This window comes from Dermochelys coriacea, chromosome 2, assembly GCF_009764565.3.
Source record: "Dermochelys coriacea isolate rDerCor1 chromosome 2, rDerCor1.pri.v4, whole genome shotgun sequence".
NCBI classification, from domain to species: Eukaryota; Metazoa; Chordata; order Testudines; family Dermochelyidae; genus Dermochelys; species Dermochelys coriacea.
This window is the reverse complement of record NC_050069.1, coordinates 157,394,434-157,410,821: the sequence shown is the minus strand read 5'-3', so window position 1 is coordinate 157,410,821 and position 16,388 is coordinate 157,394,434. Positions and strand designations below refer to the sequence as shown.

General features: G+C 40.5%; 1 protein-coding gene and 1 long non-coding RNA gene across 7 annotated transcripts in view; both read left to right on the top strand.

The window, feature by feature from the left end:
- The window catches only part of LOC122458852, a 523,493-nt gene that overhangs the window by 213,476 nt on the left and 293,629 nt on the right, over positions 1-16,388 (top strand). The gene's annotated exons all lie outside the window — the stretch shown is intronic.
- The window catches only part of COL15A1 (collagen type XV alpha 1 chain), a 293,396-nt gene that overhangs the window by 108,122 nt on the left and 168,886 nt on the right, over positions 1-16,388 (top strand). For all 6 annotated transcript variants that reach the window (XM_043508544.1, XM_038392464.2, XM_043508545.1 and 3 more), the window contains 3 exons: positions 2,267-2,814; positions 11,292-11,366; positions 12,560-12,649. In XM_043508544.1, the coding sequence (XP_043364479.1) occupies positions 2,267-2,814; positions 11,292-11,366; positions 12,560-12,649 (713 nt within the window). The remainder of the gene's footprint in view (positions 1-2,266; positions 2,815-11,291; positions 11,367-12,559; positions 12,650-16,388) is intronic.

Sequence of the window (16,388 nt, the reverse complement as noted above, 5' to 3'; positions counted from 1 at the left end):
GTTGTAACAGAGATAGGGACACATTTTTTATGTACAGTTTTAGAAAGACAACAGTATTTGAGGATTTATTAATTGGACTGTTACGTTCAAGACAAGAGAAAATATTTTAATATTGTGCATGGATGTTAAGAAACATCCATGCAAAGACTTTTGTCTTTCCTACCTCTGTGAAGTTTAAAACTTCTGGAGTGGGTTCTGATAAGCATTGATCAAAGATATGGAGAGTTTTAGCTACAATGATATCTTAAATTTTTCAGGATAAGAGGAGGCTATAGAGGTGAAGGAGGAGGAGTGTATGATCTTATTGCTATGTACAAATACATACAACAGGATAATCAAGACTTAGATTCTAATTAAGCCACATGTGGAATTAGCCAGACATTTCTGGTTATTAAAAATGCTATAATATTTTTAGTGTTTTATTTCTCAGAAGGTGATCGGCATTTGGAAGTCTCTGTTCTTGGAAGTATTGGTAGAGTATACCTTACTAGGAATCTGGAAAATGTGAATAAAAATGGGATTAGATGCTCAATGCTGGTCATATTTACTCAGATGTAAACTAACTACCAAGGAGGGGTTTTCTCCCAGGGCATATTTTCAGGGACCATTACTTCTGGGTATGTTATGGAATGGAAATTCCCTGATTTCAAACTGAGGTTTAATGACTGAAGAATGTTTTTCTATACAAAGAAACCATGGAAGAAAGCATTCCTTGAACTGACAAAAGTGGTGTAAAATGAAAACTGAAATCCTTGTAATATGTGTTTGAGCAAAGTTTTAGTGTTGCCAACTTTCTGACTACAGAAAATAGAATACCCCTGCCCCACCCCTAGGCCCTGCCCCTTGTCCGAGGCCCCATCCCCAGCTCACTCCATCCCCTGCCCTCTCTCACTCGCCCATTTTCACTGGGCTGGGACAGGGCTTTGGGGTGTTAGAGTGGGTGAGAGCTCTAGCTGGGGGTATGGGCTCTGGGTTAGGGCTGGGGATGAGGGGTTTGAGGTCCAGGAGGGGGCTCCAGGGCTGGGGTGTGTGGCCGAGGGGTTCAGAGTGTGGGAGGGGACTCCATCTGGGACATGGGGTTAGAGTGAGGGAGGGAATGAGGGCTCCATCTGGGGGTGCGAGCTCTGGTGTGGGGCCAGGCATGAGGGATTTGCGGTGCAGGAGGGGGCTCCGGGCTGGTTCCCAGCCAATGGGAGCTGCAGAGCCGGTGCTCGGGACAGGGGCAGCAGGTGGAGCCCCTAGGACCTGGAGATGGGACATGCCACCACTTCCGGGAGCTGCGCAGAGTCAGGACAGGCAGGGAGCCTGCCTTAGCCCTACTGCGCCACTGACTGGACTTTTAATAGCCCAGTCAGTAGTACTGACCGGAGCCACCAGCGTCCCTTTTTGACTGGGCATTCCAGTCAAAAACTGGACATCTGGCAACCCTACTTTTAGAGCAAATCCTCCAAGGTATCTTACTCATAATTAGAGCTGTGAAAATAATAGATTTTTGGGACTAGTCTGAAAAAAATATGTTTAGAGTCAAACTGAAAACAAAATATTTTGGCTTTGATTGGGAGCCATTTTAAATGGTTTTGATTTTTTTTTAAAAAAGGAAACTTTGAAACAAAATATAATTTTGAACCATAAACCCTGAAATGTTTCATTTAAAAAATGTCAAAATAAAACATCCCAGGGTTTGTTTGTTTTTTCCCCAGGTTGCTTTTCATCCAAAACAATCTGGTAAAACTGATACGAATTCACAAAACGTTTTGATGTTGCCAACTCTCATTTTTCACTACAAAAAGGTTTCATACAAAAAATTTCTCCCAGCTCAGCTTGTAGCCTTATCCTGAATTTGTAAAACTCCACTGCATTGTTTGTGCCAAGTTATTGCTTCCTCCCTTCATCATGGCTATGTTACAACATTTTTGTTTATTTGAGAAAACAAAGGAATAAATTCTCCATTCTCTCATGTCCTCTCTGCAAGTACATGTACTCGTGGTTTATGAAAGGCTAAAGGAGAACATTTTTGTAGGAGCTCCCTGCAGAAGAACTGGTTCCCCAGCTTACTTAAACGTGTGCCTAACTTTAAACATGTGAGTAGTACCGTCAGTCAATGAGATTTCTTATGTGCTTAAAGTTAGACATGTGCTCAAGCACCTTGCTGAATAGGCGTTTCAAATATTAGCATGTTAGTCGTATTGTAACTTCATTAAGCCATATAATGTTAAATAAAACATAGACTCTGGAGTAAATAACATATTTTTGTCTCATACTACAGAACGAGGATCAAAGGGTCATCTTGATCTGACAGAGCTGATAGGAGTTCCACTCCCTTTTTCTGTCTCCTTTATCACTGGCTATGGAGGGTTTCCAGCTTACAGTTTTGGACCAGATGCTAACATCGGCCGTTTGACAAGCACTTTAATACCACAGACCTTCTATAGTGATTTTGCTATCGTAGTTACAGTAAAACCAAACAGTGATGATGGAGGTGTACTATTTGCAATAACAGATGCCTTTCAGAAAACTATATACTTGGGAATGAGACTATCGCCAGTTGATGATGGAACCCAGAGAATAATCATGTACTACACAGAGCCTGGTTCCTACATCTCCCGAGAGGCCGCCTCATTTAAAGTTCCAGTGATGACTAATAAATGGAATCGATTTACAGTGACTGTTCAGGGAAATGACACTGTTCTGTTCATGGACTGTGAAGAATATAACAGAGTTCAGTTTCAGAGGTCATCTCAAGCGTTGCAATTTGAATCCAACTCTGGTATATTTGTTGGAAATGCAGGAGCAACAGGATTGGAAAAATTCACAGTAAGTACAGTATGATGGATTCTAAATGTTTTTGATAGACGCTTCTTTTCAAAGAAGTTCTGAGTGCAATGGCTAAGCATAAAAAGTCGCATCTGAAATATCCTGTATTTTCCATACACATGGAGCAAAACATATACTTGTAGTTTAGATTGCTGTTATTTTGGGGTAATTAACAAAGAAAGTACAAGTATAACATCTCCATGAGAGAAAGCAGAGTGTGTCTTTCATTCTATAAACTCCTCTGTCTTGGATTGCCCTCGCAGCATTTCCCCATAGCAAGCACAAAAACCAGAATGACATCTACATACACCACAGGATCCATACTTTTTTCTATTAAATAAGGTAATATTTTGATTTCAAGGTTATTCCACTGAGTTGGTTCTGAAAGAAAATGCTGCTCACCTTTTATTTAATGAATATCACCACACACATGTATTTACACGTACAGATACATGAAAAAGCTATGATGATATGGTTTGGAGTGACAATTTTATTGGCATGAGCTGGGAATGCCTTCATTACTCAGTAGGCTTGGTTGATATGGATATGACAAGTGAGGTGGTCAAAGAGTCATGTGTGTTTTGTTAAGTTTGCAAAGTCAAGCACTAAAAACATAGGAAATTCTAGAATTAAGTCAATGCAATCTTAATTCTCTCCACTAGTGTGTTTGCAATATGAAATGGTCTTTAATTATGTGATCACATGCTAACATTTACATAGGACTTCTACATTATAAAGGGATTAGGGTGGATGGCGCTCAGGGAGCGAATCAGAGTTGTGTAGGGAATGAGGCTGTTGTCTGCAGGCCCTCTTGCTGTACAAGTTGGAATGTGGGCAGATAAAGGATGGTCTTGTGGTTAAGGCAGGTAAATGTCACACAAGAGAATTCATTTCTATGTCTGGCTCTGATACAGTGTTCCTATGTGATATGAGCAAGTAACTAAAGCCCAAATTGCCACAAGTGGCCATTAGTTGTGTTCCTCATTTTGAGAGCCCAAATGGAGACCCCAATAGTCTGATTTGCAGCAGTGCTGTGCACTCAACTACAGATGAAGTCAGTAGAAGCTGTGGATGGTTGGTACCTCTGACAAAGACAGTGTGGTCTGAAGGAATAAGCATGAGATTGAGAATCAGGATGCCACGAATTCTTATTTTGGCTCTGCTGTTCAAATCACATCAGCCTTCTTTCTTAGTGTGCCCACCTGTAAAATGTGGAGAAGAAAATGTATTTCTCCTCAACTGAGGGGGTTGTTGGGATTAATTAAAGTTTGTACAATACTGTGATTGTATACAGTGATGTAAAAATGCTAAGTACTTTGAAAAATCAGCCCCTAGGTATCTTCAGTCAGGTGCCCAGTCACCGAGAAAACCAAAATTAGTGGACTCTAATTAGTTGGCAAATTTTGGTCTATGCGCTCAGTTCACCCTCTGTAAACTAGCAATAGTAGTACATTCCCACTTCAAAAGGGAGTTGTGAAGGTAAATTTGTTAATGTTTGTGAGGATCAGATGCTACAATGATAAGAACTATAGAAAAGCTATTGAGAAAATTATCAATTCCTTATTTGGTACAATGGTTGGATGGTGTGCAGTAATTAAGGCACAGGGCCATAGGTGCTGGAAGCAAGTTTCTTGAAGTGGTTTCTATTATATAAAGGGCTAACAGTTTTGGTTGAATGGCTCTCAGCATATAAAAATTGTCCCAGCACCCATGCACAGGGCCACGAACTGAATGATGAAAATAGAAAGAAATATTGAGCCACCTTATTTGCTGTAGCTCACCCAACACATGCCTGGATCGAGATCTTAGTAGAAGAAAACTGTAGAAAACTTAGTATATGATCATATCAGTTAAAACTGTATCAAAATGCACTTGCACAGTGGGCAAAATTAGGGTTGTCCGGGCAACCTTAATTTGGGCATTTCTTGATTGCTGAGTGTTTGACTTTACAACCTTAATAACTTTTTGGTTTTGTATGTGACTTCCTAGTATTTTTTAAAAAAGGAAAACAAATTCTATCATGTTCAGATGTAACATTAACATTTACACTGTGTGTGTGTGTGTAGAGTCACAAGAGTATGTGTGTGTGTGTGTGTGTGTGTGTGTGTGTGTGTACACAATACTCAATATAAAGGGAGAGAGATTGAATACTGAATGAGACTCCATAAATCTTTTGGTATATTTCATGCAAGAGTCTTAGTGTGAATAGACTAGAAATATGGCGGGAGACAACAGTAATATATTCATGATCATTTTGGTCAGCTCTAGATGTCTGACCATTGCAGGATTTAGTTCACAGAGGGTTTGCAACACGGATTCTGCAAGTCCAGTTGACAGGACTGGATGCAAAGGAAGACTGCAGTTTTTCTTGAAGTTTTGGATCTAATGAGCTTGAATTTCCAAAGGGAGAATCTCCTAGGAATTGGGTCCCTAGGTTAGGGGAGTGGAAAGTTTTTGGAAGAGGTAAGGCTAGTTGGGGTTTGTAAGAAGCAGATATATAAAAGAGTGCAACTTTTTCTAGACCATGATCTGATGTTTACCAACAATTCAACATCAAACTCCAGGCTTATCTCTTAAGGCTCAATGTAAATACACCATGAGGCTTCCTGTGCCCTTTATAATTAGGTTTGGTTTAGAGCATTGGTTTGTTTCACTTTTTCTAAGTGTATCATTTTAATGCAGTAACAGCATTTTTAACTGTGATTTGCTGAACACACTTATTCCCCGCTAACCATTAGCAACAGACTGATCATGTAAATTACATGACCACCAGCCCACCAGGAGATAGTTTCAATGCAAAATCTAAGCTGTGTCTACAGTTTATATACTGTTAGAACCTTATGTTGTGGTTCAGTGACATGGAATAGACCTAAACATTAGCATGAGGTTTCCATGCCTTATCAGCCTGATTAAAAACAGCTTCCTGCTGGGACTAGCTTGGAATTCTCAGCCTGTCAACTTCCAAACTGAAATCTGTCAAAATATAAAAGCCTAACGCGGCACCAGTCAAAATGAAAACATCAGGTTTTTTGTTTTGTCTTCTTTTTATGTCTCCAGTTACTTCCAGTGGTGCATAATAATTTGGGAGATTAATATCTTTCCCAATAACCTAATTAAGCAACAGTGCCAATTTTCATTGAAGTTTTTGCTTCAGAAAAACAGGAAATACCTTCCTAAACCCATTGGTAGTAGCAGATCTTGAGCTCCATCTGGTAAGCAATAGGAAGATGCACTTGTACTTAGAATCAGAACATTTCAACTTCAGACAACAAAAATTACAATTTAAGGGGCAGCATAGTCTTCCCTCAAAACATGCATGTGACTCCAGATAAGATTAGCAAGCATTGCCCCTGCACTTTTAGCACTACATTTATCTCTCATTATTCATTCTTTTTCGCTAGCTAGTGACCAAATAATAGTTTATTAATAATAATAATAATAGCTGTTCTTTTGATCATCCAGTGCTAGTATCTAGGATAATTTATCCACTTATCACCGCCATGGACTTAATCCAGTACTCATCGAAGTCAATGGTTGTCTTTGCATTGACTTCAAATGGGCATTGAATCAGACTTCGGAGGGGTCTCATTAATGTATTAATTTGTGCTAGAGATCTCTGTAGATCTAATGCACCTTATATATATATATATATATATATATATATATATATATATATATATATATATAAATCTGAGTGCTAAATTTCACTGTCCTGGCTCATGCAACCAGTCCCATTAAGTTGGTTTGACCTATGGGAGTCCAGCAAAATCAGGCTACTTTGCTTAAGGTCCCTAGCTTTAGGCACCCAAGTTTGAAAGGTTAGGCAAAGATTGAGATGGTGATTTCCACAGTACAGTAGTTTGTATCTATGCTCAATAGAAATTTATAATGGGTTACACATGAGGTCATCTTTTCCATAAAAATAAGCAGTTGCACACTGTTTTGTCATGTAATTATGGTAAAACAACATGAAAAAAACTTAGGCTTATGTGAATTTCAGCAGATATCCTGATTACTTTGGTATCACATTTGTGAACTTAACTATGAAAGTACAGGTTAGCATGGACCATAAAACACCTTTCGTCCTCAACTTCTTTTTCACGCTGAATGTTGTAGTTCCATTTGAGTTGCACCCCTTGCTGAAGCTGGAAAAAAGAAGGTGGTGCTTCTCTCCCTCACTCTGGGCACAAGCCAGCTTCCAGCCTCTTGAGATGCTGAAATCAGACACCACTCACAGCAGATGATGCAAATGTTCAAAATATGATCCCTTATGCTTTGTGGGCCTCCTCAGGCTTGTCTACCCCTCAGAGGGATTCAGATCCATGATGGGCACAACAGACATGTGTCTAGGGCTCCAGAGATGTGTGATGAGATCAAAATCTCAGCTGTCATGGGAACAATTATTTCTGGCCCTCATGATTGCAAAGAAAAGCTTGAAAACATGAGCTGAGTGGAACTGACGCGGTGATGTCTGCCTGAGTCTGCAGAAGGGCTGCAGCAGATGTGGGAGCTGCAACCTTTAGCACCAAGGAGGAAACTGCCTGGCCCCACACACTCCACCGAGGCAGACCTGCCACCACTCCCCAGGCTGGGTGACTTGGCTGGAGGTAGTGGCTAGGCTCTGCAGAATTGACTTCACTTTGGGAGGGCTCAACTTTGCTCACCTGGCCTTTTGGTTCCAGAGGTCAGAAGCGGGGAGGGAAATGATGGTATCTGCCAAACAACTTCCATTCATGGCACCAGAATGAGAGGCTGCTCTTGATAGAGTGTGCAGGTGTGTGATTCTCTCTCTCTTTTCTTACATGATTCACAATGAAAGAGTAAATAATCACTGGATATCTGAACTACCCATCATCAGGCAGTGAGAGGAATGGGAGAGGTCACACATCTCTGAGCTATTGTTTCAGGCCTCTGCAAATTGCTGCACTGGTTGCACTTATTTCACCTTGGTAAGGTTTCCTTTGAAACCATAAGGGCTAGGGACTTTAACAAACAAATAACCCTCCTTGCCCCCCCCCCCCCCCCAGATTCTAGAGGCATCCTCAAAAGAGTGCTGGATCACTGATTCAGCCCAGTTCGAATCCTGGTTGCATCCACTCCCATTTTACCAAGCCAAAACTTCTGCTCAGTAGTGAGGTACCCTGGGCATATGCATGTATTTTTGATGCTACACTGTGTTAGCCCTACTGTTGCAAGGCATGCTGTGGGAGAAGCTGAAAAGCCTAGTGGAGAGTGCTTGACTTATCCTGGCATATGCACTGTGTATACACACAGCACTGTCCCTTGTTGCTATTCCCAAAAAGAGCATAGTACACTCCCCCCACCCACCCTCCAGCACTCACTGTCAACATCAACATGCATGCAGGGAGCTTTCAACGACTCTACCTTCTCTCTCCCTGCCAACCAAAACGCATGTCAAACCACTCTCTCCTGCTGCTCCCATCTCTCTCAACACTATTACTTATTACCTCCATTTATCTAGTGTTCCCTCTGCTCATAATGGCAACCAACAGAAACAGTACTTTGGAAAGCTTTCCCTTAAGTATACTCCTATCTCACCATGGGAGCAGTAACACAGAGGGAACAGTGGGCTGGAAGCTCAGAGGCAGCATAGTATAGACATGTGTAGACTCTTACCCTGGAGTCTGCATGTATTGTTATATAACAACAATAGCAATACATAATGCTCAGCCTACGGTTTCTACTGATCTCAGATCTCCTTGAAGTTTTTTTTCTCAGCAAGACCCCTCTGTTCCTGCTCCTAGCGCTCTGTTCTCCGAAAGGCACTTGGAGCTACTGTAACAGGACTCGGCTGATTGGATATTAGAGTGAGTCAGCAAAAATAACTTCCTCTCTCTACAGGGCTCTAACTTCCCCTGAGTGACTCATAAGTAGAGCCTTACATTACTGCATGGAGAGCCCTAGAATCTGCTATGCCCTTACTGGCATCTTGCAAGGCTACCAGTTAGCGACTCAGATCCTTGCTCTTCACAAAGTATAGGAAGAGTGGAGAGATGAATTAAGAGACCCTCTAGCTCCCCTAGGCAGACCCAAGGTTTGTAGGAAAGGAGACAGCAAGATACTCGTGGTTGAGTATTAGCAAAGGTGGGGAGTGGGGAGGAAAAGGCAGGAGAACTTGTACATCCTTCATTGCGGCTGCCATTTTGAGCAAAGGGTGGGGGAACAAAAGCTCAGGTGGCAGAGTGATTGTAGACAAATATGGCGGCACCCTTATGGTACCTGGAACTAGGTTGCTTAAAACCCCTTTCCCATAAACTTTTTTATAAAAATATCTTACAATACTTACTAGATGTGTCTCCCTTTCCCCTTGCAATTTGGTTCTCCTCCTGTGGATGCTGTGACTCTGATTTGGTCAACTTCTGGGTCTCCAGGACTGGGTCTACTTCTGTCCCGCAAGGCGATAAGAAGTGAGGGTTAAGTTCTCATGCTTGGTGTCCTGGTCACTGCTTGGTGGTATCCACACAATGCAATGGCTCAGTGGTGGCATCTTTCCCAAATATACAGTCCAGCCCCGCATTGTAGCCACAGACCTTGAGAGCTCTTCTAGAGGTACTATTATTGTCCTTTTTGCTCTTATAACCCGTCTGGAGCTCCTTTCCCTTAGTGCAGCATTGGATTAGGTCTCAGTTGTGCTCCCTCACCTTCATTTGTCCACATAACTGCTGAAGTATTTGTATGTTGTGGTGGCTAACTTTCAGATATTTCTGTACTGTGACAAAGTCACAGGCTGCAGGAGGGTCTGGGAAAACGGGTATGTTAGCCCTAGAATGGTAAAGGCCCTTTTCTGCTTCAAGCTGGGAAGGGGTTACTTCAGGTCAATTAGGGACACCTGAGTCCAATTAAGGGCTACCTGAAACCTGTTAAAATCTCTCTCCTGGGGACTGCGGGGGAGGAGAGACAAACTACTGCAAGCCTGGAGGCAGCAGGGAGATAGGCTTCTCCACTGTGAGAGACTGTGCTCCTCCCTCTAGGGGAGACACCCAAAACCAAGTGCTTGCTTTGCTGTCTTCCAAAGGATAGAAATGGGCTGAAATAACAGTTCTTCAGGCTTCTAAGTGTACAATAGGGTCCCATATCCAAACTTAGCTGCCTGGCTTTAGGAACCCAAATGAGTGGCCTGATTTATAGAGGTGTGGGTGCTTAATTTTAAACCTCCAGGTTTGAAAATGCGATCGAATTTTCTTTAAACGTAGTTTTAACAATGTAAACTGTTAAGGTTAAGTATTTTAAATATATAGCACACCACTGCATGTACTTGTAGGGAGCATAATATATTTTTTAAATACTGTTTCAGAAGTTGTCCAGTTGCATACTCTTTCTGAACCCAAAACTAGAGTTCAGAGGAATATTGTGCATGTTTCCATGAAGAGTTTAACATAGTTATTAGGCTTCTGCACCATTTCCTTTGCTTTGTGCACACATTTTACATATCTTCATATATTCAAATTAAGTACTTACGTATACCTTTTGAATGGATTTTTCTATTAGAGCATGTACCTTACTGCATGTTCTCTTTCTTAACCCATCTTTCAGCAGCTCATAAATTTGGCAAGCATATTTCTTTTGAGCAGAAGTTTTCCATGCTTGCTTTCAGTCCAAAGGGACATTTGTTTGGAAAGTTATTGAGGAAAATATGGTTCAGCTGTTTTTGAGTATTGCATGTGCTAAAGAAATACACTTTTCCCATTTCCCACTGTTGTTAGTAACTCACATTGCTGTGCTATCTCTGGGTTGCTACTGCTTTAAAACAAGATTACATTTTGTTGGTAAAATTAGACAAGCTATTTGATTTGTTTATAATTTACAATATTAAAATATATGTAAAATGTATTATTCTAATGATTTAAAGTGACTGATTAAATGCCAGGATGAGTTATTGAAGAGAAATCTGAATAAATCTTTGGCAGTTTGGCTATTTTTCCTCAACATTTTACAAGGCGTATAATGCAACTCACACAGATCCACTATTATCCTAGTAACAAACTGATAAATTATATAACAAATTTTATAAACTGAATGGGTTATTGAAATATGGTTTAAGTAATCTAGCCAATGTACTGGGAATTAATTCTCTGGAAGAGCCCTATACATACCAATGGAAACTGCACCACCAATAATAATTCCTTAATTTTTTTTAAATTTTCACCATCTATTAGCAATAATAATCTCAGCAGAGGGACTTTTTTTAGAGATTGCTATCCGGCTTACTTAATGACCCTTCAGGTTACGTTTTGGGCCATCAAGCTCCTTACAGCTGCTGAGGATCTCCAACAGCTTCCCAGCTTCTGTGGTGGTGGTTGTTAACATTTAAGGCCATGTGTGCTCCTAGCCAAAATTCATGCTTTAGATAATTTTCCAAAATAAACAGGGTCCAGTCTGTCCGTTTCCCCACAATGCTTTCATAAAGGTTATTTGAAGAGAACACTTCCTTGAACTGCTTTTTTTATTTATTGTAGGGGTCGATTCAACAACTATTGATCAAACCTGACCCAAGGGCTACTGAAGACCAATGTGAAGATGATGACCCATATGTGAGTACACACACACACACACACACACACACACACACACACACACACCTCTCCATCTGTTTTCAGTGGTTCTGTGCCAAGGATTTGAATTACAGTAGCTCTTTCTTAACAAAACTGTCAGGAGCTCGGATCTAGGCAGTCTTTCTTAGTGGTCAGAGAGCAGATGTCAGGTCTAGTGGGCAGAGTAGGTGTCCAGGTCAGGGAGCAGAAGCAGAAGTCAGAGCTGGAATCAACTGCCAAATACGGGAGCTAGGGGGTCCAGCCAGAGTCAGGACCGGAAATCGAAGCTGAGAATCGAAGCCAAGGCCAGATACCGAATGACAGACCCAAGGGTTGTACCAGAGTTGGAGTCAGGAGTCAGAGCTGGAGGTCAGCAAGGATTGGTAGCCAATGCTCATGGGCAAAGTGAAAGGGCAGAAACCAGAGAGAGGCAGGGATCAGGCATGGAAGAGGAGAAAAGTGGGAGCTAGGAATGAGGAATAGGTCTGCAGCAAAGCAGGACTCAGGAACAGGGTTGGATACAGATTGCAGGAGGCAGGCAAGAGTAGAGTGAAACGTGACAGAAGCAGCAGAAAGTTTACACAGTTGTTTGAATGGTCCTCCCAGCTCACTTCCTAGCTTAAGTAGTGAGTGTGAGCCAGTCAGGTAGCTGTAGGCCTTGGGAGCTCCAACTGGACTTGCTATGGGGCCTGGCCTTTCAAGTTTAGAGAGATACCGCTTCATCCAGCTCCTTTGGTGGCAAAAAGGGAGTGTCAGAGATCCAGGGTCCCCTACAGCCCAATATTCTAGACCTGCACCCTTGGATCCTTAATAAAACAAATGGTAGTCTCTCTTCTTTGGAACACACTGAAATGCTTGAAAGTGCTTTGTTGGTGTGCTTTGTTCTGTGCTGTGTCCCTTGGATGCCAGAATCCCCAAAGAATTTCCCAATCTTTAATCTCCATCACCTTTGAGTCCTTGAGTGGTGATATTCATTTTGCTAATATACTCATTCCATACTCCACTTTAAATACTGAAATAAGTTACTTCATAGTAATACTGGAGCTAAGTTGCTGAGAAATACCCATAAATAATTTTCCCCACATAACAAGTGAAAAGTGAAGTACAAAAGAATCTGAAGAGCTATTTCATGCTACAACATAACATTCTGACTCTGGAATTTTCTAAACTCATCCTAATTTGCTTTTGTGTAGGCATCAGGAGATTCTAGTGGCACTGGTAGCATTCAAGAGCAGGAAGGAGTTCCTGAGGCACAAGAAGTCATTGCATCTTCTCAAACCCTAGTAAGTGTCAGCAATTATTCAACTTTACCTTTCTGCATTACCAGTACTTTAAGTAGTGAGGTGCAAATGCTGCCATTGGATACTCATTTGCGGCACCCTCTGAAGCCAATCAGAGTGACATGCCCTACCAAAGGCAGAATTTGGCCTTGGAAATCCAGCTTCCTTCGGGCTTGATAGTGAATTAACAAATTTGCCCCAAGCAAAGGTTAGCACATTGTTATGCTGCTCCTGGAGCAACCCATGTGGAGGGAGTGTGACTTAGTGACTTTTTTTCTCTGAAGTTTTCTTATCATATAGGTTTACAAGACAGTATTGCAGGATCCTACCCTCATTTTCCCCTCATGCCCTTTTTTTAAGTGTCTCCACAACATTGTATAACTGACTTTGATGCCGGGTGATAAGTAGCTGACCTAATGTGTTTTGTTTCAGTACTTTTAAAATCTATCTTGACTGTTCAGTGAGTGGATTCCTGCCTTGTTCACTTACCACATGCTGCCTATCTTGTCAACATACGGCTCAGATCTTTTCTCATTTACACCAGCATAAATCTGGATTTAGTCCAGAATTGCACTGTAGTAGTTGAATATAGACCATGGCCAAAATTCGACATAGATCTGCAGGATTTGTATCATTCACTATGTATCTCTCCCTCATTCACTGTACACCGTATAGCCTTCCACCTCTAGCGCTCCTTATTCCACCCTGTACTCTTTGGGAGACCTGATGAAAGAAGGAATGTATTTCCTGCCCGTATTCAAGCACTCTATAATTCATTAAAAGGAATTATTATAAGAAGGGTGGTCAAATGTCCTGAGGGCCCCACTCCCCCATGTTACTCTGGCCATATCAGGAGCTTGATGAGATGCAGAGTATCACAAAGCATGAGTTGCAAAGGTGATTCTTTCTTTGATTCAGTTTAATTTCTTCCTGAAAACACAGAATAAAGGTATCCTTCTTTGTATGCAACACAAGAGAACAAGGAGTGCCCGAGACCCAGGGATCTGGCTTAGGTATAGAATGAACCAGAATGTTCAGAAAAGTTATTTCTTGTATAAGAAAAATAGAACATTTTTCCAGTACTAAGCTATACTGTTTTTGTAGACTGTCCTATGTATTACTTTGACTTTTCCGTTTCACTTCCAAGTTTCCACAGAACACACCATTTTGCAGGTCATATGCATGCTACTTCTTTAAAGGAGTAATTTGGCCTGGCATTAAACCAAGTGGAAGGCTTTGGCTACTACTTGTGCTTCAGGGGGAGTTTTGGTAGAATAGTGAGTTCCATGCTGCAGTGCTGTGGCATGGAAATATCTCTTGCCAGTAGATTGTTTTTTTTTCTTGGTAACCCATAGCAATGTGTGTCAGATGACATGTCTAAAAATAACCTGTTAAAAAGGCAAAGATGTTGTACTGTCCTTACTAAGTAAAAGGAAGGTAGTTTGTATATACTTTTAAGGAACAGGTAAAGAGTTTGCATTCTCCCCTTGAGTAGAAAGTTGCAACATGAGATGTGCTAGCAATGTAATTCTAACTTGTATCATAAGAGGGGAACTAAAAGTCAAATAGTTACTACCCATGGGTCAAGTATATGCCCACGTTCACAAATTTATCAAGCAGCTAAACTGTGACCTATTCCCTTGTACCACGCTTCTGAGACCTCCACTGCACTAGACAGAAAACCTCTGTGGAAAGATCATGTCAAGGTTTAACATTGTCAGAGTAGTACAGGAATGTCATATCTTCTAATGTAGTGTGTGATTTTTGAAATGCTCTGTAGCACTGGCCTGCAATAAACTAGAAGCTGGTAATTAAGAATCAGTGCCAAGGAAAGTGACAATTCCAGCACTACTGGACTGTATTATAGGAATGATGAAGCTGTGGTTGGTATTAATTGGGGGAGAGGGGACAAACTATTTCACTTTCCTGTGGGCCTCTTTGGGACAGCAACACACATGGGCACAACTAAACCATTGCAAACCTTTTCAATATATCTCTAATTTACTTGTCACTCTTTCAATTTTTCCACAAATCCGTCTCCATAAAATACTCACATGCGCTGATATTCTGTTGTTTATTTTTGTTGTTCTAAAAGTGGTTTGTACACTGGAAACGTAACTGAGGCTAAGAGAAAATATTTTTTTAGAATTGCAAAGCTGCTGCTTTCTCTTCAGATGGAAATATTATGCTAATATAGCAAACATGGAGAATGAATCTTCAGAAGGATTTTGTTTAAAACCTTAAAAGCAAGCAACATCTATACAATCTGTATTCATTTTACATTCACTTTTTCAGTAATGGTTTGTCTTTTTTAGTGTGCCTTGAAACAAAAAGAGTCTGTGTGAAGTCCTAGTTACAGCTACAGTAAGGCTCTTTGTATGAGATAATCACCCCATGTTTTACGTTGCATAGGTTTCTGAGCCAAACAATTATAATCCTGGAGGGTTTATAAATGTTCATTTCCCTTAAACTGTAAGCATTCACGTGAAAGTTCTTTCTTAGGCAACATACATAACTTAGTGTGTTTTAAAATGTGTTACAATAATGTCATTAAACTTCAAAAAGGAAGCACCAGTGTATCACTAATTTGTAAGCTTTATTGTTGCCTTTAAAAAAAGCTATGGGTTTTTGCCAAATGTGAAATGTCTAAATGTGACTGGTTGGATATGTATGCTTTCCAGTGTGAATGTCCATGGATTTGTAATGTGCCTTTTTTTTTTTTAGAAATATTAAAGAAGGGACAAACAGACTAATAACAATATAATAATCAATACAGTCACTGATAGATACTTCTGAAAAAGTTTGTATTCATGTAATGCTATTACAAATTGCCAAGCAAACTCTCCAAGATCAGTAGTTCAAAGTACATTCCCAGGCTAGTCTGGAATGAAAAAAGTCCAGGGTCATAACTGACGATATAGCCGCTGATTGAAGAATCTTATTTGTGCCAAGGATGCACAATCTAGTAGTTTGTATTCTGCTAAATTCTACTGTACTGTGCAGTAACAATAGATTGAACTGTTTGGGATATTTCAGTACATTTCCATTCATCAGCTTGCACATATTTTTTCAGCATAGGGAATCATCAGGAAAGAGAGATGGGTCATTTCTAGAAGAGCTGCCATTCTGAAAGGAGTTAATTATGGATACCCTGGTATAGTTTACTCAATCAGTGACCAGCATTGGCAAAATTTATCTGTGGGAATCGTGGGGGAAGGGAGAGGAGTCCCAAAAGCTAATAATTAAATGCTGCCAAATGTGAGAATGGGATTGAAGGAAATGAAAGGAATATTGGGGATCATTATTTTTTTATTGGATTCATTTCTATTTTTGTACTGTATAATTAGATAATCAGTTAGTTTTCTAGATACTTTCCATTTACGCTTTAATGCTGGGCCTAACTTGTTGGCTCTTCCCTGTTCTGATAGTATTCACTCTCTTTCTTAAATTCAAAGCCATAAGAATTTAAAATGTAGAAACAAATGCTCCAAATGTGTTTTGCCAACTTTACAATTCATTTCTTGTAATCAAAATGCTCAGAAACAGAAACGTAAATGATGATGATCAATTCAGGGCTCATAAAATATACATTGGGCCATGTGTATGTGTAATACTTGACAGCCTGTAGTGGATTATCCTATTTAATCAGGAATAAAATGCATAATCTACTAAAAGGCATTTTCTTTAAGGAAAACAACAACAGTAGCAACATAGCTATTGTAGTTAGAGACTTAGGGCAAGA